Source organism: Aquila chrysaetos, chromosome 18 (assembly GCF_900496995.4).
Source record: "Aquila chrysaetos chrysaetos chromosome 18, bAquChr1.4, whole genome shotgun sequence".
NCBI lineage: Eukaryota > Metazoa > Chordata > Aves > Accipitriformes > Accipitridae > Aquila > Aquila chrysaetos.
The window spans coordinates 26,648,418-26,670,593 of record NC_044021.1 but is presented as its reverse complement, the minus strand read 5'-3'; the positions used below and the strand labels follow the sequence as shown (position 1 = coordinate 26,670,593).

At 41.2% G+C, this 22,176-nt stretch overlaps 1 protein-coding gene across 5 annotated transcripts in view; it reads left to right on the top strand.

Moving 5' to 3' along the window:
- The first annotated feature begins 3,000 nt into the window (after positions 1–3,000).
- Positions 3,001–22,176, top strand: part of NFX1 (nuclear transcription factor, X-box binding 1) — a 72,214-nt gene continuing 53,038 nt past the window's right edge. For all 5 annotated transcript variants that reach the window (XR_003927347.2, XR_005930818.1, XR_003927348.2 and 2 more), the window contains exons 1-4: positions 3,001–3,083; positions 11,214–12,263; positions 14,785–14,946; positions 21,250–21,327. Coding sequence is in view for 2 of the 5 variants with exons in the window: in XM_030041766.2 (XP_029897626.1) it covers positions 3,059–3,083; positions 11,214–12,263; positions 14,785–14,946; positions 21,250–21,327 (1,315 nt within the window). In the remaining 3 variants the exon portion in view is untranslated. The remainder of the gene's footprint in view (positions 3,084–11,213; positions 12,264–14,784; positions 14,947–21,249; positions 21,328–22,176) is intronic.

The window sequence follows — 22,176 nt, the reverse complement described above, 5'->3', positions numbered from 1 at the left end:
AAGCTTGCTCATTTTTAGGTAGCTGCTTTTTTTTTTTTTAAATGAAAGCACATATTGGTGGACTTTTTTTTTTTTTTTTTTTGCTTCTCCATAAGGGCTTTATGTAAGGAAGGAAAGGACAAAAGAGAGAGAACATCACTGTGTGCTGCAATGGACTGTGCCCACAGCATCTTATAACTATTCCCTTGCCTTCTGGAGGGGTACACAGTACTGTATTAAATTATTGCTTCTGGCTGCAGGGATTGTAACCCCAATGGCATTTGGAAACACCTAGGAACAGCTTCTTTAAAAATCAGGAACTCCAGGAAATCCTTTGCACAAAAGGGTATGGTGTGTATGCAGGAGACTTGTGCTGAACATGTAGACTTGCAGTTGATTGGCTGTAGTCCGTTTTGTCTTCCTCACCAGAATCTCAGCATCAGGGCAACCTTGCTCTCTTTGCGTGAAGGCATCTCCTGAGAAGTCACTGACCCCACCATGGGCTGACTGGTCTTTAAAAATGACTATACCATGATGCCAGCTCAGGAGTGAATATATTTCTATTAGCAGATTTATCTTCCTTGGCATGCTGGCACTGACAGTCATGGCTAGAGATTCCCTTCCTTCTGCTTCCCCACCTCATCTCCCCTCTCCCTTGAAGGCAAGGCTGTTTACCAGCATCCCTGCTGCATATAGGAGAGATCTGTGACTGTAAGGGCCCTGAGTACATCTCCCCCATGTCCCTTCCCACCACCCTGGGGATTTGTCTGGATGGGATCAGTGCTAACTTTTGTAAGTAGCTGTCAGGCCTTGAGAAGCTTCAGTGGATTCCTGCCCTTCATTCTTTCCCACGCTGCTTTAAAATTCCTGCTCTTGGCCTTAGTGTCTGCCTGAACTCCGTTGTAGGTATGCTCGTGCCTACCCTCTCTGATCCTTACCCACCGGCTTGACTTCTGGCTTGAGCTGCCCTGTCACTACAGGCTTGCCTGGCAACCTGGCCTGGTGCCTGAAGTGTCGGTGAACCTGCTCTGCTCTTCTTGCTCAGGTATTGTGGAATTTGCTGACTCTCAGCTCCCAGCTCTACTTTCCATATGGAGCAGTCTGTCCCTGCTGCTTCCTCACAGTCGTACTGGTCAGATGGAAAAAAGCAGCCACTGAGAAAAGAAACGAGTGATAAATGGCCAAAGGATGGGGAGTTAAATATTCAAGCATGACAAAGTAGAAACAAAAAATATGTTTTAAGGGAGGGTGTATGACACAGTGGGGAGATCCTTGCCCCAATCCCTGCACTGAAAAGGAGAAATGATGAGGAAAAGATACAAAGACTATTCTGGCCAAACTAAAGAAGAGAGTAAAATCACATGCCTGTACAGAAATGCTGGGCAATTAAGTTAGGCTATCAGGAGTGGATGGGTTGGCCCAATGCAAATATAAGACAAGAAAGGAAAAAAAGCAGAACTGTTTCGATAAAAAGGGAAAGGGGTTAACAAGGGAAAAGCTGTATAGACCTAATCATTGGCATTTGTGCAGCAGCACATACAGGTGCAAATCCCTAGAGTGCTTTCCATACCACAACTGGTTTTTTTGGTGGTAGCAAAAAAGAGTGCAGATACTGAAATGGTAGCGCTGTGGTATTCGTGTAAAGCAGTGTTAAAAATTTGTAGCAGTTCTACGTGATTGTTATGGTCACATCCCTACAGTAGTGACAGAGAAGTCTACGAGAACCAGAGGACTATTGCAAGTGTCTTGACAGCAGCAGGAAAACCAAGCGTCACCTCCGAAAGGATGCCACTGCCACAAACCTTTCTTTGCAACCTCAGATGGTCACAATGTTTACATACAGCAAAGCACTTTGAGCAGGCTCAAAATCCATGGCAAAACATGTAGCATCTTCATACGCCTGTTGCCACACTGGTTTGCAAACTTCCTTTGCAGCGGTGACAGGATTCTGGGGTGCATTTCAACAGCTAGCATTTCTGCAGCAAGCCCACTGGTTGTTCAAGGGCTTTGGAGCCATGAACTTTGCTCACTAGGACGGGAAGATCTACGCAGCAAACGGCACTTTGATCTGTGAATTTCACCAGGCGGGTGTGGAGGGCAGAATGCAGAGGCTGTGTGCAGCAGTGCTCCTGAGGTGCCATTCTTCAGAGCTGCAGTTGCTACAGAACCGCGAACTTAACGCTGCAGCGCCCGAGAAGATCAGCAGCTCCGTAAGGACTCTGGAGCCACATTGCAGCCGTAAAAGCACAGAACTGTTCAGTAGATGTACTGTAACCATGGCACTGCAAACCTCTGCAGGGAGGTGTGAATCATGCAACGGTTCAACACGGGTGCTGAAAGCCGCAGTATGACAAAGCGTGGAGTTCTTCGGAGCGCTTGTAGCCGGAGCGTGACAAGGTTTGCCTGCAGCACCAGCCGCGGCCCTGGAATCCTCGTGTGGGCTTTCCAACAGAAGCTGAACTTCCAGCACCCGTTTGGGACGACAAGCGTGTTCCTCTGCCCCCTCCCTAGAGGGCCGCATGAGGGATGCCACAGACGGCCCGATGACACCCCTGACTTTCGGCCCTGCGCCTGGACAAACCGCCTCTTTCACCACAGACCGACGGGCCGTCCCGCCCGCACCCCCCCGCCGCTCTCGGCCCGGCGGGGCCGAGCTCCCAAAGGCAGCCGGTACAGTGAGCCCATTCCAGGGCCGGGCGGCAACAGGCGAGCCGATGGCTAGGGAAACGGGCAATTTATCGCCCGGGCTGGCATTTCCTCGCCGCCGTTAGCTCGCCTCCCTCCCTCCCCCGCAGCACCAGACGAGGGTCCCTCCGTCCCGCCGCCGCCGCCTGAGGCAGCGCCGCGCGCCCGCCCCGCCCCCGGCCCCGCCCCCGGCCCCGCCTCCTGCTCTCCCGCTCGCGCTCCGGGCGCCAGGGCGGCTGCGCGCTCATAGCCGCGCTCTGCCGGGGAGGGGAAAGGGGGTGTGGTGTGGTGTGGTGTGTGTGTGGGCACGCGAGCTGTGCGCATGCGCGGCGGCCGGGAAGCCGGACCGCGGAGCGCAGCGGGGGGGGGGGGGGGGTGCGTGCGTTGCGTTGGCATGGCGGAGGCGCGGCCCGGCGCAGGTGAGTGCGGCCGCGGTGGTCGGGACGGAGGGGGGGGGAATTCGGGGAGGGGGCCGGTGGGGCGAGGAGGAGGAGGAGGAAGAAGGAGCCGTCGCGATGCCCCCGGGCGGAGGGGTCGCGGCCGAGCGCTGGCTGTGGCGGGGCGCGGGGCTGCGGCACCACCTGTTGCCGCCGTCCCGCCCCGCCGCAACTTCGCGGCGCCTGAGGGGCTCAAAATGGCCGGGCTGGCCTCTGCCGCAGGGCGCGCTCGGGACACTTTGCCTGAGGAGGAGGAAGGCGGGAGCTTCTCGTGTGTGACAAACGAAGGGGAACGGCAGAGAAAATGCGAAGAGCCGGTGGGTTTTGTGGAAAAGTTGCCGCGCTCTGCCCACCCGTGCCGTGGAAGCCCGCGGAGGCGGGTGTGCTGCTTGCGCAGGGCAGCCTGACCTCTCCCAGCCCACCCCGGGCCGCTGTGGAGCGGGGGTCTGGGAGCAGAGGCCTGGGGCTGCCTCGAGTGGGTGGCCTGGGCAAGGGCCGACGGGTGGAGGGCGGCCTGGGGACCCGGCCTGGGGTGGGGTTGAACGCCGCAAGTGCAGGAAAAGATTCTTTTCCCTTGTTTGTTTTTCCCTGCTGGCTTTTACGGCGGAGGTGCAGCTTAACTTTGGTTTTACTGGGTGTGGCTGCCGAGGAGGAGGGGGAATAGCCTTTCAAGATCCACATCCCAGCCTCACATTTAATGGTTTATCGTGTATTACGGGCACTTAACGATAGAAGAACCCTTACGTAATTGTGTCTTGAGCGTGTAACTAGAAATAACACTGTTGCCCAGAGTCAGTCATGATATTTAGTGTTTTCGTCACGTCTCTTGATTTTCTTGCAGTCTGGGTAGATTTCTCAGGTAATCAATGTCACTTTGGGGTCACTTGATGAGCTAACTCATCTTGTTGTTTGTAGTTAGATTTCTGCCAGGAAGAATCCTGGACTTCTGTGGCTGGAGTGAAGAAGAAAATACAAACCTCTGCTTTTGCAGCATGTGGATGTTAATTCAGATTAATGTTATCATTAGGCTATATCCTAAATAGCATCCCCTGTCTCTTCTCTGTTCTTGGCAGCCTGGCTATCATGATGGAAAAGTGTTTTTAGTTCATTTTTTAATGGGATGAAAATGGGTCCACAGCAGCCTTGTGGGAAGTGGAATGGCCTGGGTCATGGTTCAGAGAGCAGAGACTGATAGTTTCAGTAAAGAGAAGCTGGTGTACGCACATGTCCGCTGGCCTGTTTATCTTCCATGCTGTCAGGCTGCGAGTCAGTGCTGGTCCTGAAACCTTTTGTACAGTGTATATGTATTGGAATAAAGGGTCTTAAATAGGTATATTGAGCTAAAAATAGCTTTACTGAAAAGCAGTAGATTAGTCTGGATGGTACACCATTTCTACGTTTGCTTTATAATACTTAAGCTAACACAGATATTGTCACATAGCATTCAATTTTGGAGTTCATTCCTTGTTATGGTAGTGCATACTATGTTATCAAGAGCCATCTCATCGGTAACTTTCGAATTGTGCTTGTGCAATATTAGGATGGGAACTGGCTTTTGCTCTGCAACTTCATGGACAGAGGGAGTGTATGATTATGAGAGCTTAAATATGAAAAATATTTCTGCTGTCAGGGTAGATCAGGGGAAGCAGTTGGGGTTGAAGAATGACAGTTTTGGGTCATGGCAGATGTGCAGCCCATCCAGGATATTTTGCCAATAGTGAACGATGCAGGGAAAGAGTATAAGAGACAAAGGGGAAAAATATAAGAAACAAGGCAATTGTAGAATGATTATTCACATTGATATACCTTCCCAGTTTCCAGCCCTGTGCACCTAGAAGGGATAGGTGGTATTTGTATTTAATAGCCATTAATGGATTTTTTTTTTTTCCCCATCGGTTGCCATAATTGCTGTTGAATGTATTTTTAGCTTTTTTGCCTTCACAATGACAGCTGCGTCGTTATATATGGTATAGTGCATCATTAAACTGAAGATATCAGGGAGTTGCCATAAAGCATTGAGTAGCCCACTGTAAGAGTGAACAGGAAAGTGAAAACTTATAATACATTTATTCTCCTTATGCAAAATCCCATTCTGTAGTAGATACTTCTCTTAGGATGATGAAGCTACTCATGGCGAAGTTGTATTGCCCTACTTTCATATTTCTCCTATGTCATCTTGAAATGGGCTAGCTAAAACTTCACGTTCTGTTCAAAATGTGGATGCACAGAATTTGGACAGTAGCATATAAAGACAAAAACATAGCACTGTGCACCAGTATACACAGGGGGCTAAATAGCTGGAGAGTAGCTCTGCAGACAGGGATCTTGGGGTCCTTGGTGGACTATAAGCAGACCATGAGTCAGCAATGCACCCCCTCTGCGAGGAAGGTCAACAGTATCCTAGACTACATTAGGAAGAGTGTTGCCAGTTTGTCGGGGAGGTCCACCTTCCCCTCTGCCTAGCACTGGTGAGGCCACCCCTGGAGCGCTGTGTCCAGTTCTGGGTTCCCCTGTACAAGGAAGACGTGAACATACTGGAGTGAGGCCAGCAAAGGGCCATGAAGATGATTAAGGGATTGGAGCATCCCTCATATGAGGAGAGGCTGAGAGAGCTGGGGCTGTTCGGTCTGGAGAAGAGAAGTCTTGGAGTGATCTTAGTGCTGTGTACAAATACCTGATGGGAGGGAGTAAAGTATATGGAGCCAGATTCTTCTGAGTGGTAATAAGTGAAAAGACAAGAGGCAACAGGTGCAAATTAAAACACATGAAATTCCATCAGAACACAAGAAAAAGGCTTTTTACTGTGAAGATGGTCACGCACTGGAACAGGTTGCTCAGAGAGGTTGTGGTCTCTCCATCCTTGGAGATATTAAAAACCCAGCTGGACACAGTCATGGGCAACTTGCTCTAGCTGACCCTGTTTGAGCAGAGTATTTGGACAAGAGGTCCCTTCCAACCTCAGCCATTCTCTGATTCTATGGTAGCGATGATTTTGCGTGTTAATCTTTCTCTAATAATTTCTGGCAAGAGTTGCGGGAAGGGAGTATATCTTTTATTAGGTGAGCTGTTAGAGTTGGAATAAACAACAAGTTTTGGGTAGGCAGATTGTTTTGCATAAAAATGGGTTGCACTGCTTGAGTCTTTAAGCCTGAAACAGTGTAACTCCTGTTTAGGAAGAAATGCAACCTTTTGTAAATCTGTGTAGTCTCCTGAAATGATAGGATGCTGTAGGTGAATATATAAAATGATCAAAGAAGACAGAAAAGATCAGGCTTAGTGTTCTGTCAGGAAGAGGTTTAAAGCTTTCAGTGCTATGGGGAAAGCCTCAGATTTCCATAATGTACCATTCCTGGGTTTTTTTGTGGTACAGTGTAATACAGGTACTGTAAGACCTGCAGGGAGTGTCTTCCCTATAACTTGTGCTTTGTGTTCAGCTGACTGGACCATTTCTTGTCTGGATGTATGCAGTGCTGACACAAACAGATTGTTGTGTATGGACTCTGTACTGTTGACTGTCTTTAGGTGAAAGAATAGGTTATTTGAATTGCTTTAAAACTGAAGACATCTGTCCTGAAATTACCTTTGTCTTCTACTGAGAGCCAGTATATAAACAGAACATATAATCATACAATATCCTGAAGGATAATCCCTGAAGGGGACTCACAAGGGTCATTGAGTCCAACTCCTGACTCCACACAGGACAACCTAAAAGTTAAACCAGATATCTAAGCATTATCCAAACACTTCTTGAACACTGAAAGGCTTGGGACCATAACCTCTTCCCTGAGAAGCTTTTTCCAGTGCTTGACCACCCTCTCACTGAAGAACTTTTTCCTAATAACTACCCAGTCTGAATTTCCCTTGACAGAGCTTTAAGCCATTCCCTCATGTCCTATCACTGCATCCCAGGGAGAAGAGATCAGCACCTCCCTCTCTACTTGCCCTCATGAGGAGGCTGGAGAGAGCAATGAGGTTGCCCCTTAGCCTCCTTTTCTCCAAGCTGAACAAAGCTAATATTCTCAGCTGTTTCTCCTAAGTCATGTCCTGTCGTCCTTTCACCATCTTTGTTGCCCTCCTTTGGACACATTCTAATATTTTTATATCCTTCTTGTATTGTGGAGTCCAAAACTGCACACAGTACTCAAGGTGACATTATTTTTGGTTGAATTTATGGGTATCTCAATAAGAAGTGATCAATTAAAAAATAAGTGCTTGTCCAGTCAGAAAGACTGGTACTAATCAGTGTTGTTTATTTAGTTCCAGTTTTGTATTGATCTGAAGCTTCAGAAGGAAAATCAGGATTCTTCCTATCTAGTAGATAGAGCTGAATTCATTTAAGAATAAAGAAGTACTACCTCTGACACCTAAGGGGCTACCCTGTGGACTCTTGTACCCATTATATTTTTTCCTGGCTGGACTTCTTAAATATATTTTTTTTTCTTTCTTATATTTATTCTTTAATTACCAACTTCATACAGTCTCTGCCTAATTAAAGTATGTTGTTTAATGGCTTTTCAAAATCTAATTGAATTTAGCTTGCTGAGACCATGCTAAGAAATGTCACTTAGGCATGATGTCTTTAAGTGGCATCTTCAAATGTCATTATTGATGTCTTCATAAAAAAAAGTACCCAAGTTATTAAGTTTGGCTGTACTGTTCCCCAAAATAAGCTCTGTTTTTGAAGCAGAGCTTGTACTTATTAAAATGAGACATGTACTTACTAATTTGCTTCATATTTTTAAAAGTGTCCTTATGAAATTATTTTTCTGAAGGATGGTTCACACAGACTACCTGACTTTGCCAGGGCATTCTGGCTCTGTCCACAGTCAATGCTGAAGGGGTGAATGGCCAAACAGGCATGAAAACATAAGTTTCATATGTTTGGTTTTAATTCACATTGAAGCTCTTAGGGATATTAAAATCTGCAATGTAAGGGTTGTTTCTAAAGGTACTGTGATTTTCTTTGTTTATTTTATAGAAATACAGGCTGGAATCTAGCTTTGGAGGTTCCCTTTTTCTTGGGATTTTTGTGTATGTACTTACAAACATGTCAGAGGAAATTTAAGCCAGTGTTACCTACTGATTACTACACTTGTATATGTATTTTGCTGTTTCTTGTCTTGGCTGACAGAAATCAGTTTTAGTAGAACTTACCACTTCTTTGGAAATTTTTTATAATGTAAAAGCTGACAGTAAGAATAGGAATCCTGTTCCTGGGTGATATAAAAAGTCCTAATGAATTATTCATATTTTGGAGGTGCTTTTAAATATCTGAATCCTGGTTTCCCATCTGTTTCTTCAAACTTAATAGATTATTTGGAAAGTGCTTTCAAAAATATCACTTCCACAGCTACATTTCCAGTCCTGGTTATGCTTCTTGGAGGCCATGCTCAAAAGTCAACTTGACTGTATTTTAGAAAACCAGCATTTTAAAGCCATGTCCAGCATGTTTTTTACGTCAGTATAAGATAGTATGTTTTAGTGATCTACAAAATATACTTAGCAAGCTTATTTAGTGCGTTCATTTGAAAGCCCTCTGCAGCAATTTGTTTATAATTCATGCATACATTTTACATACCACATCTCATAACCGAAGAAACAATGGTCTTTAATAATAGAATATACTTTTTAGAGGCAAGCTGTGTGATTTTTTTTTTTGAAAAACATGTTTTTATTAAACATTAAGAAGCTATTTGGTTTACCTTCTTACATCTATCCATCAGACTTTTAAATTTTAGGGTATACAAAAGAAATCTTAAACCAACTAATAAAATGGGTTGTTTCAAATAAGGTTTGTATGTAATTATAGGATTGCATCCTGTCTTCAAATCATCCTATGTGAAATTCTATTTTAAGTAATCTATACTGAATGAATGCTGTTTACATTATAATGTAAAAGGACTACAATTTATGTTTGTAGTCCTCGTTATTAGTGATAGAAAAGAAACTGGCAAAACACTGGAAAAACTGAAAGTGTAGTTGTAGAAAGTAAAAAGGACAACTTTATATTTTGAGTTCTTTACAGGATACATGTGCTAAAATGAGAAAGATAGAATGTTTCCAGGGAAGCTGCTTGCAGTCCAGATTCTTTCAGATATATAAGCCTAATATTTTGATCCTACTAGGTTCTGCAGTCCTAATGATAGAATAGGATATTTCAGTTAGAATGGACTTACAACAATCATCTAGTCCCACTGCCTGACCACTTCAGGGCTGACCAAAAGCTAAAGCATGTCATTAAGGGCATTGTCCAAATGCCTCTTAAACACTGACAGCCTTGGGGCATCGGCCACCTCTCTAGGAAGCCTGTTCCAGGGTTTGGGCACCCTCTTGGTAAAGAAATGTTTCCTCATGTCAAGTCTGAACCTCCCCTGAGGGACACGGCTTTGAGCCATTCCCACACGTCCTGGCACTGGGTACCAGGGAGAAGAGCTCAGCACCTCCCTCTCCCCTTCTCCTCCCCTTGAGTTAAGATTGATTCTTAACTCAATCCCCAGCTGTTTTGAAAGACCTCTCTCTGGTGTTCTGATTCTGTTGTCTCAAAATCAGGTTAGTATTACAGGTTTGAAAAAAAAAAAACCAAAAAAAACCTCCAACCAACAAACTACAAACACTTTGTATTTACCATTTGTATCTAGTGTAATAATAATATTTATTCTATAGCATAGCATATAATAATATAATATGCTATGCTATATTAACAATGTATACTTTATTATAATATTAACATATACTATAATTCTAATACCTCTTAATATATTATAATATATAACAATATATAATTATATATATTGTCTTTGCAAAGACAAGAAACCAAAGTGATTTCAGCTGAGTCTCTCTTTAAAAACAAGTATGAATTAGGTTATGTGTTTAAGAACATCCTTAAAAGTAATTTTAAATTCCTAACTTTTAGTAAGCTTAAAGCTTCACTTCCACAAAGTTGTATGTTATATTTTTTTATTTGGCCACCAAACACCTCATAGTAGTTATGACCATTCCTAGAGGTTTAAAAGTACTCTTTCATTTGAAAGTAAATGAAATTCAGTGAAAAACCCCCAAACTTAATGCTTGGAAGTGTTCTGGTTCGTTCTTCCCTTCAAAATGTTAATTTCCACAGTCTTTATTGAAAAGTTAAAATAATAGGTAGTTGAGAGACCAGATAGCATCAGCCTTTTGGAGAGTCTCTTAGGTTCATAGCCCAAGTGCTTGATTCTTTCTTCGAATTGTTCCGAACCAGGAATAAACTTCACCTGCCCTACTGTCAGAGGTAACCTACCTAATCTGTAAAATGGGCACTACCCCCATGAGATTTTAGAAGCCTCTTCTCTTTTTTACACTACTCTGTAAGACTTAACCAATCTGCCACAGCCCATTAAACTGTCCCTGATATTCACCTGATAATTCCTGTTGCAGGCAGGCTCTGCTGGCATGATGTGATATGAAATTGAGCAACATAGGATTTCTAACATGGACCTCTTTCTTTCGTCTAGAGACATAGAAATAATAGGAGACCTCCCAAATAGAAGCATAGTTCATGTTGATGGCCTCATAACACAAAAATAATTTTGTTAAGCTGCCCTGGGTAATCCCTCTTCCATTTAATATGTCTATATGTAGAACAGTGTAATCAGAGTTCATGCAAGCATTTAGTATTGCTACTCTTTGGCTGATGGATTTTAATTTATATTCAAAGTTCTGTGTAATTTTAAAATCTCAGATGTAGACGTATTTAAAGGACCACTTTTTCTTCAGGTTTGAGTGTGTATGTAAACATGCTAGGAAAAACTGCAGCACATGTTAAGTGCTGATTATCACACTTGCATGTCTTGTATACGTACGGTGCTGCTTCAAATGTTTTCTTCACCTTACGTGTTTATATTCTTATCTTAACTCTGGGTCATCACAGTCTTTCTCTGAAGATGACAAGGGAAGGTAACTTCCACAAAGCACTGTATGATTCAACTGTGGTTTCTGGAAACTTGTTTGCAGTTGTTTTGTCAAGTGTGGGATTGATTGAACTTCTGGGCCTTTGCATGCATGGTAATTTTGCTGAGAAGAAATGTTTACTGTTTAATAGTCTTACACATATGTTTTTATTTTTTCACTTTTTAGGTGCATTGAATTTCCATCCTGATGCTGCTGATTCCATTCCAGGAGAAAGACAACCTACAGATATAAACTGGGTAAATAAAGATAGGAAAGACTCTAACAGTAATCAGAATAGAAGTAATTTACCATTTCCTAGTCTGTCTTCTGAAAGAGGTACAGATTATGAAAGCTCTTCCACAAAGCATCATGGCTTTTCTAACCCAGAAAGTCAGTATGGGAATTCCGAAGACTTCCACCAATATTTTGGTACCGGTAAAAGTTTGAAGAATCGCAACTTGCAAAGCCAGAGATGGCACAGATCAAGAAACGATAGCACGTGTACTAGAAGTAAGATAAGGCAAAGTACTGTGGATACTGCTGCCGGTCCAGGAATTTCTGATGCTGCAGTAATACCTGGGAGAAGAGCACCTCCTAGGGGATACAATGACTTTCTCTCCTCAGAGAGTGACAGGGAGGTACCTAATGCAGATAGCAGAGGAGCAAAGCCAAAGAAGACACATCTGATGCATGCATCTGGAAGGGGTTTCAGGGAGAAGGGAAAGCAAGTACATGACCGGGAAAAGAGAGTGAGCTCTAAACAGAAAGTAGAGCTGTTTGAAAATGTTCCGTCTTTGGATATGACTCAGTCTGACTCTTCAGAATCATCTGTTGGAAAGGCATTCTGTGATGCACCTGTCGGTAGTGGGGATGAGCAGAAAGGCTACAATTACGTAAACAAAAGATATCCCCGGAAGCCTGTGTGGAATAAACCCCCAGTAGAAAAGGAGTGTCAGAAAAGACATGATTCTCACCGTAGTAAAAATACTAAAGTAGGTAAGAAGTCTTCTCTTGCATATACGCCAAAAGATAAAAATGAGAGGAAGAAAGAGCTCTCTGTTCACAAGAATGATGAGAACATGACCAGTGAAATCAGGCATCAGTTGTCCGATTCTGTCAGGTGTAATGGAAGGAAGTTCCTTCTGAAGGGGGATCAGGCACCTGCACTTCATTTCAGCTGGACCCAGTACTGGAAAAAGCAAAGTGATGTACCAAAAAACAAAGAAACTCACACAGGTAAGCTTCCTAGACTGTCCTGTACTCCTGTATTAAAGATACAATCTTGAGTAGTTTAAACTGCCTTCACATTTGACTAGCTGAAGGATCTTATTATTTCACATTAGGTCAGTATCAGTTTCAGAGGGTAGAATTACATGTAAATGTGTGGTTTCTGAGCGGGGAGGTGTTCTGTAAGTTTACTAGGGAAGAACAGATTTTGTTTATAAAGTTGTTTTTGTTTTACTACCAAACTGCAAATGATGGCCTTGTTAGGCACTGTGTTAAAACATGTATGTTGCAGGAGTGGGGAGTAAAATTCTGAGCATTCTGAACAATGGGACTTGGAGGGACAATCTTAAAACTGATTTTTGCAGAGTAAGTTTTCTCATGTTTTATGTAGCAGTAGGAAAAATGCCAGATAGAGGAATTCTATTCTGCTCCTAACTGGATTTTTTAATACGGTAGTATTAAAAGGTAATTAGAAATAGAGAAAGTCTCTGGATACTATTTTGGGAAGTTGAGAATAGAAACAAGTCCCATTGACAAGTCCCATTGTCCCTGGTAAAGCAGACCCACAGGTTTTGACTGTTGGGAGTGAATTTTGTGGCAACTCATACCATTAGGGACTTAAAACATTAAATGGAAATCAGCTGAATCTCTTTAGTGCCATGGTGCTAGTTTCTGTTTCTAGACAACCTAGGTAGCTTTTTCGTACTGCTTTAGATAAGCTTAACTGTGCACTGAGAAAATAGTCTCATGTTATTCATAGCACCCAGCAGAAGTCCTGTTTTCTTTCAGAGGCAATAAGGAGAGATTTTTTTTTTTTTTTGTCCCCTTCCAGTTGAACAAACAATAAGAATTATATTTAGTTGGTTTTTACAAAGCATCTCAACCTGATCTCCTGCTGCCAAGAATGATAGAGAGGGGTAGACTAGTTCTTGTTACCTTAACTGTGGTATTGAATCTTTTGAAGATTTTTGCATCTCGGTATCTCTTCTCTTTCAGAGCTGAGAAAGCAGTAGCATAATCAGGAAGCATAAGATAGCTCCAGTCAGAAGCTTTGTTCCATTAGGAGAAGCTCAAGCGTTAAGATCTTCCTTGACCCTTTCTAACTTAAACACATGCACTTTGACGCTCCTGGGTTCTACTTGAATCATAAAATTAAAGATACCTCAGTCTTTCTCCCAGCATTATTATTAAATGAAAAACATCATACGCAATAAGCAGGAAGAGAAGTAGTAATCTTTTACAGGGAACTTAAGGAACTTCCCCCTCCAAAATGGCAGTCTTTCTTTGCATGCTTTAGTTTGGAGCTATTTTGGAAACACTATCTGCCACTATTTTCAGGGGACTTAGTCTGTGTTTTTTAACTATTTATGGGACAGCTATCCTTTCTGAGTATGGTATAGCTTTAGTCTTCTGGAGAAAAGTAGTACGTTTTAAGTGGGGATGCTTTCTTTGCAGCAGGTAATATTCATGGGGTACCGAAAACGGAAATGACTGTTCATTCTAAAACTTGTGGTGCTTGATGCAGCAGGGTTGGAAAAGAAGCTTGAAAGTGCTTATATCCTATTAAGGAGGGGAAATGGTGTTAACACTTCTGGGTTTCCAGGCATCCATGGGCTTGCTTTCAGTCATGTGTGGTCCAAGCACATTTTGAATTGATAGTCATTTTTCTTTTGTTATTTTCATTTTTTTGTCCTTCATTGTGAGTTCTAACTTCCCTTGTATTGGCACCATCTAAAAATGGTACATTTTTACACTTTACGCTTGTAATTAAGATATTTTAAAATTCTGTGGGCATAAATCAAATAGCATTTCTAAGGTGTATTTGGTAGCCTTACCGCGATGGGGGAGTTAATCTGGCAGAACTGAAGTTATGTGGTGCCTTTGTTATGGTTGCACATCTAACTGTTTTCAGGCTGTTTTGTCTTTCATGTGGAGTTCTTGCTTTATTTTCAAAGTACTTTTTCCATGTTCTTTCATATGGCTCAAAAGGCCCTGTACTTTGACTATTGTTTCCCAGTAATTCCACTCCTAAAGCAGTCAGTTTGAGGGGTTTATTTCTGTAATACAGGTACTTTGCTGTTAATATTTGTTGTGTGGTCTTCCAGGAATACTTGAGGATGGGAATTAAATTTAGTTTTGGCTGAAACTTCTGTAGTTAAGCGCTTTAAGATTTTTGGTTTAAACTTTATGCAAAAGTAAATTTTCTTATAAAGTGATGAGTAAAGTCTCAAACTTCTGCAAAGTTTAAAACTATTAACTAATTTGTAAGATCAGAATGATTGCTACTCATCAACAGGAATTATTGTTGCCACTTTTATGGGAATCTCATACTCCTTTTCCTGCTCTGAAACTAGAGAAATGCATACCGAATATGAAACTGGAATCTTCTGGGATTAAACTAATACCTTGCTTACAGCCACACAGGAAAAATAAGTTCTGTTATAATTTAAATGAAATCTTGGCATTTCACTTGAATTTTGTTTCTCAGCTAGCTGATGTTTCATGCACAAATAATATATTTTATTTGCAGGGTCGTTGATTGAACAGCTGACCACAGAGAAGTATGAGTGCATGGTATGTTGTGAGGTAGTCCGAATAGTAGCCCCGGTGTGGAGCTGTCAGAATTGTTACCATGTATTCCACCTGAATTGCATTAAGAAGTGGGCACGATCACCAGCTTCACAAGCTGAAGGTTGGTATTCTCTCTTGCACACACTTTCTCTCTCAAATATATATAATAGCAAAGTTCATGTGTTTCTTATGTTGGAAAACTACTTATAAATATTGTCTAAGGTAACCACTAAGCTGTGAACAAAGCAAGTTTTAAATAAAAAAAATTTTTTTCAGTGTTCTTTGGACGCTTTGTATAATTCTCTTAATTGTTTTGATTCTTTCTAGTATTCTAGCTAAAAGTAATTTCCAGGTTTGGATAGATAAGTGTAAGATCACTCAATGAAATCAGTGCATCAAGATGCAAAGCTCCACGGCTGTGTTTTTACACACCAAGAAATGTCTCATCTTCTCTCATCTGTGCTTGGCTGAGCAGTCAAACGTAAGAAGCACTCCAAGCATTAGTTGTCTGCTTTTACTCAACCACTTCTTAGTTCTGTTCTCAGATAAAGTACTCCTGAAATGTCACAGATGCCATGCAGTGAAATGAAATTCAGAGAAGACAGAAAGCTTCTGCCTTTGTCATTAGCTTAAACTGTTTCAGATTCTTTGTGTTATACCACTTTCTGAAACTCTTATACCACTACATTCTGCTTTTTGAATGCCTTGGTGTAAGTTAAGGCTGAATTGCAGCTTCTCTGTGTGACGTAGACACGCTCTGAAGACTGTAATGTTAACCTTGAAGTAGGTTAATTTCTCCTGTACCCTGCTTGTTTAGCATTTACCATTCTTCATGTTTTTCTGTCTCTCTCTGGGCAGACTGAGAAAATGTAGTCTGTCAGCTACTTCCAAATGTTTGAGAGAAGTTCTTACAGACTGTAAATCTCTTGCAGAAAGGATTGGTTGCAAGGTTCTTGGATTTCTGAAGATGCATAGACAGACTTCTGGGTAGGGCTGGTCATGCTTCATATTGACAGTAGAAAGGAAGTTACAAGTATCAGCACAAGATTTGAAACATAAAGGCATTGGAATGTTTGAGAAAGGAGCAGATTTTTGGGTAAGACTGAGATCCTAAGCCAAACTGAGAATGACTGCTGAGAACCTTTATCTCCTAGCTGCTTTTCTGTCACGTTCTTTGGAGCTGATTTATCTCCCTGAAACAGCTTATTGCTCGATCAAAAGAGTATCTGTTTGTGTAAGGGAGGTTTTGCTTATCTGTCAAGACAGTGACCTTAGATGCTTGAATCCTGACCGCATTTCAAATACCCATATCTTTTGGCCATTTGCTTTTCTTGTAAGAATTTGTGCACTAAATATGTTACTGTATCCCATGTGTGAGAGAACTTGAGCTAATCATTAATTGAAATTAAAGGTGGTGGCCTCAGTAGACCTGATTCCACAGCTCCAGTAAGGACACTGATGCATATTTCTTGACCTGCAAGGCCCTGCTACCCTATCTTGATTAGAACTTGTACTTCAGAGTGTATTTGTTTTATCTTAGGTTGTTTCAATGTAGATTCTACTTTTTAGGCTTTGTATAATGTTGAAGAATTCACTAGAACGCTAGCAGTAATTATTGTCTATAGACAACAGAGAAGAGAACTAGGATGCTGTAATCTACCTAACTTGGTAATTGGCTGTTTTTCTGGAAGAGGAAAAAAACCTGTTTTTTTTTCTGGACATGATTTATTTTAAATTTGCTTCGATTCTGCAAATGTTGTAATGAATTCCAAGAAATCTTATCTAATCTCAGCACCCAAACTTTTCACTGCTACATTTCACTTCCAGCCTAGTGAGAATATTTTGTTCAGAAGATCAGGTTTGAGCGTTCATTCTTTTATGTTTTTGAAGCAACTGAATGTTTTGGTGAGAATGTCCCTCCATTTGGGGTCTTAGAGCAGCTCTTCTTTATCACACATAGTAGGAGGCTGAAAGTATGTATGTCTACATAATTTCTCACAGTTTTTTGTGGTCATAGCATTCTATTGGAGAAATCCTGAATACTTGGATGAAGTAGATAATGTCCTTGGTGGGGTATCTTCTCACATTGTTCCATCTTCCAGATCAATAGTAATGGGTATCTGTTATGAGGGAAAAGCAGGTGCAGATCCCTCAGGGATGAGGCACAACACTCACCAAGTGAAAGCTTTGGCTTTAATGAACGGGTAGCATTACCACGGTGGGAGCCCCAGGACACCAATGCTAACCAAATGGTGACCCAACGCAATGGAGCCCTGCTCGGGAGTGAAGCTTAAAGGAATGCACCGCAGGGATGGATAATAAAACTTGTGCCGATTAACATGTTGTACATATGCAGTGTTCTGTTTTGCTCATTAGTGAACTTGATGATGTAATGCAGGTGCTGTTCTCCAAATTCTGAGATCTGCAGCTGGCTGTCAGGTTAGCACCCATGTAAAGGTGGGTGCAGATGAGGGGGGGGGGAAGTGAACTATCCTGGGTTACCATGTCAGTGAGATAAGATGTGATTGGGACTCTACATGTGTGGGTGGGAAGAAGCAAAGAACTCTCCTAGGTTACCATAACAAAGTCTTCTCACAACCTATGGTATCTCTCTTTTCAGGGACTCTTTCCGATGTGTTTTACTGAAGGTGTCTTCCCTCAGAGGCTTCTTTGCCTTCTATTGTCTTGGCGGTCATCTGAAAAATGACTTTTAGTTTGGCCAAGCCAGGTGAAAGAATCTCCTGATTTTCTGTGGGGAGTCATAGGGCATTGCTCTGTTCTTGCTCTGATTACGTTAGTCTTGTGGTTGACATCCACCATTCAGTATTTCTACAATGCAGACTGTCAGCAGCACTCAGAACTAGAGAATGGATTTTCATTGTGTATTGGAGATGTCCTGGTCAGGAGGAGGTGCTCTGCTAGGCATCGCTTTGCTGTTACGTGGAAAGATCCTTTTCTGTAAGGAAGAACATAACTTTCTCCTGAGGAAGCATTTTTACTAACAGTTTGAATTATGTCTTGGAGGAATGTGGCCTTTAGAAATGGCACAGCTAAGGTCAATCTGACAAAAATACCTGCATTATGCACAAGATCTTTTATAAAGGGGAAATTGTTGTCTCTTGCCCCCTTCCTCCTTCTCCTTCTTTTAAAAACTGATGCTTCAATGGTGTTTGACTTGTGCCCTTACATTGATGGAATAAATGTTTAAGGCATTTGCTCCCCTCTTTGCAGGGAAGGTAGTTTTACTGATATTTTCATTTTGGTTGGAAGGATTGGAGATATTTGAGTTATTACAACTGTATTCTGCTCCCTGTGCTACCCCTGCCCTCCACTTCCAGATGAGCTAGTGGTCTGTACCAATCTGATATTGGCCTCTAAGATGGCTTCTGAGTTTCAGTGGTCAGAATATGAATCTACTTGCTTTTATTTTCTTTTTTCCTTTTTTTTTTTTTTTCTTAAGCCCTGCTGTTCAAGGGCTGAAGCCATTCTGTGTGCCTTGGATATTACATAAATGTTGTCACTTTTTTGTTACTGGGACAAAAGTTTTTGATTGTGTCTGGCTGAGAAGTCAAAGCAGTAATTTATTCTGATACAGATTATCTCATTGGAGAACTGCATAAGACCTTTTAGAAATGGTAACATGAAACTGCCAGTGTTGATTCTGGTATATTGTGCTAAAGTGACTGAAATCCTCTGTTCAGAGTTATTTTGATGTACCTAGCATTGTATGTATGTTGAAAGTTCCTGCTGTATTGCTGCCTTTGGAAACGTGGCCTTCTAGCATTCACTCTTTATTCCAGCAGATGTGTTTGGATCCTTTCTTACGTAATCACCTGTGACTCATCTAGGCAAGCATGTAAAGAGGAAAGTTGCTTGTTTGAAACTGCATGTAAAGATCCGTAGTCTGTATATGTAATTCCCAGCTCTTCCTACTCAAGTTTCTTTTGAGCCCCTTAATCCTTTAGGATGCTGGAAACTGAGGAGAGTGTTCACTGTGCCTTTATGACAACAGGTATGCAATAGGAAGGGCAGGGTTTGGGGCATGCTACCACAGGTAAAGATTTTTGTGGCTGAAAGTGCTACACATAGGGACGCTTGCAATATGAAAGTGTATGGAACAAATTTTGGTAAATAATTACAAGTAAGGAATCTTTATCCCAGAAGGAGAGGATAGCAAATACTAAAACAATCTCTAGTAAACGGGAGTGAGATGTGTTGATTTTGCTTAGACAACTGTCCTTTTGGTGTCTTTGGTTGGAATTCTGCCTACTTCGCTCCTATTCATGAGAAGATTGATGAGAATGGAATGTTCATTCTCTAGGATCATCCTCATTCTCACTTTCTTCAGTAATCAGGATTTGTAAGGAGTGGTTACAGGACCACTCCTTACAAATGTGGATGTCAGGAGTCATCCTACTGTCATTCTATCCTACTGTAATTGCATCTGAATCCAGGAAGAAAACTTTTGTATCTTTGGAAGAAAGCAGCCATGCATGTTCCTTGTGGGTGGAATGTAGTTATGTCTTAGAGGAGCAAAGGATAATCAATGATTAAGAAGAACGAAATATATCTTGAAAGGCTGTTTTGCTTTGTGAAAGGTCGCTATTTTACAAGGACCTTCACGATACTCTAGAGATACTGTTGCTTGTAGGGGACTAGGCATCCTGCTCTGGGAGAGATGTTGATAGGAGAGGCCTTCTGCTGGCCTACTCAAGCTTTGATGATAGGCTTACCTTCACAGCTTTTGAAAAATGTAATGTGGAATAAAAATGAAAGAAATTGTTGCTGCTGTAATAGTTAACTATACTGTATGAAGGAATCCCTTAGGGTTTAGTATGCTAGCTTTGGGAGGAGCCACATAAGGTGCTGACAGCTTCGTCAGCAGATACCCCTTTCAGTCCCCTGCTGCCAGTTTTTACCTGTAGCTTTTAACACTTCTGAGATGCTTCTTTCTGAGGTGTTTCAGTTTGTAGCAGTAAAAAAAAAAAAAAAAAAAAAAAAAAAAAATCTTGGTCAGGAAATACAGGTTGGTCTTGAGCACGAATATGAGAGTATACTCCTTGTGCTACTGTCCTACAGCTGCTCAGCCCATAACTGTACAGCTCTCTGCAGCAGTCTTGGTGGCACAGTGATCTGAGCTGGGATATCGAGGGGTATGAATAGGCACAAAATTTTGAAAAGAATAGATGTGCTTTAGATTTGCATTTAGAATCATAGAATCATTTAGGTTGGAAAAGACCTTTAAGATCGAGTCCAACCATCAACCCAACACCACCATGCCCACTAAACCATGTCCTGAAGAGTGTCAAGGCAGTCTATAATCTGGATCATTTCTGGTGTGTGAAGATCATTACTGTGCATTATGATGGTTAACATAAGAAGTCTCCAATCCAATTGATAGCATAGCGAACCTAGGTGTGCCTGTCATTACAGTGCAGTTGTCTTGTCACACATAGGGTTTCCTGTTTGCAATCCCTCCTGCATTCATAACATGAAAAATATAAATCTTGGTCAGATTTCTTCATCATGAAGAACAGTTCTAAAATCACAGCTTTATTAATTTACCGGCACTGCATTGGTTGGTTAAGAGAGACGGCAAGAGCTAATGAGTTTATACATTTTTATTTTTATATCTATCTATATAGATAAAAAAAAAGAAATCTCTCCTCCCTGCCCCCCTTTGTGTTCAACAGTGCTCTCACACTGGTATCCTTCATAGCCAGATATATACTACATTTGGGAAACATCTTCATGAATGTCACTTTCCTTATGCTGATGTTCTTTACTGCTAACCAACACCCTCCTGAAATGCAGAAGCAAGAAAACTACAATTTAATAAAATACCAACTTGAAAAATAATGTCCTAGTTAATAGCTAGGTATTGTCACCTTTAAATTAATTAAAGGTAGATTATTCTGGTTGATATAGCACTAATCTATTCTGGACATGAAGCAATACTAAATTGGTCTTCTACAAGATGTGTAAACGCATAGCATGAGAGGATAACAAAAAGGAAAATACAGGTGGTGCTTAAGACTGTAGGTAATTGTATTTTTCTCACCAATTTCCCACACTTTAACACTTTTTTTTTCACATCTTTCAATATGGTGAAGACTGTTTATATTCTGGTAGAATGTCTTATAACAGGGTACATGATAGTAGAAAAAGTGCAATTTTAAAATTTGTTCTTGCTTCTATATAAAGTTGGAGCTTGGTCAAATGAAGGACCACTGCTGTGTTTATCTTCATACTGTATAAAATGCATTTTTATTAACCTGCTTTCTCACCACTTCTGACTAAATGGAAAAATTTAGTTTGGTTGCAGCTGTGGTAAGAAACAAGGCAAGAGCACTTATTCAAGGTTTGCAAATTAGCTCCTTTATTTACTTTAAGTAATTTTTATCTTTAATTTTTTTATCTATAGATGGTAATAGTGGTTGGAGATGTCCAGCTTGTCAGAATGCTTCTACGCAAGTTCCTAAAACTTACACTTGTTTCTGTGGTGAGTTTCTTGCTTGCTTTTGCGAAGAAAAACAATTTTGTCCTTTTGATTCTTTTTTTTTTTTTAAATTTGAATTCTGATGTTGCTGCTTGTTTGCTACATCCCTGAAATTTAACCCTTTTTAACACTTTATTGACACTGGAAGGTGGCTGCACAGAGAATCACACATATGTTGCTTAAAACATTTTAAAAAAGAAATATTAAATCATAAGTGATAAATATTTTCCTATCACTATGTAAAAATAGGGGTTTTTATAGACTAATGGTAGAATTGGGCTGCTATCCTACATGCTTTCCTTCTGTAGAAGGACTGAAATAACTTGCATGTGTTATGTCTCTTTGTGGCAAGACACACCACAGTAATACACAATTAAAGCATACAACTGTCTAAACCTTTAAATTGACATAACAATTTTGTCATTTATGTTGATCGGGGACACATAAAGGTTAAATAGGAAATAATATTCAGACTTTTCAGACCTTTATGTAGATACATCTTTAATAAGAGGTAAATGAAGTGAGTACAACATTCACTAAGACATAAGTATATGACAAAAAGGGAGAAATTGTTACTTAATTGCAAATAAATTTTGTTTGGGATTTACACTTTTGAAGTTTGTGTTGATTTCACATAGCTTTCCCTTCCTTAAGTCAGAGTCACTGGGAAGTTTCACCTCACTTTCTACAAAACAGAATATTCTGGAATTGAGACAGGAAGTGGGAGTCAGTGAACTTGCCCTAAAGAAACTAGATTTATGCTGTAATAGGTAACAATTTTATCTAAAGTTCCCTTTATTTAAATGTGTTAGTGAGTCAGTTAAGAACAGTGCAGTGCAGGTGAGACAGAGT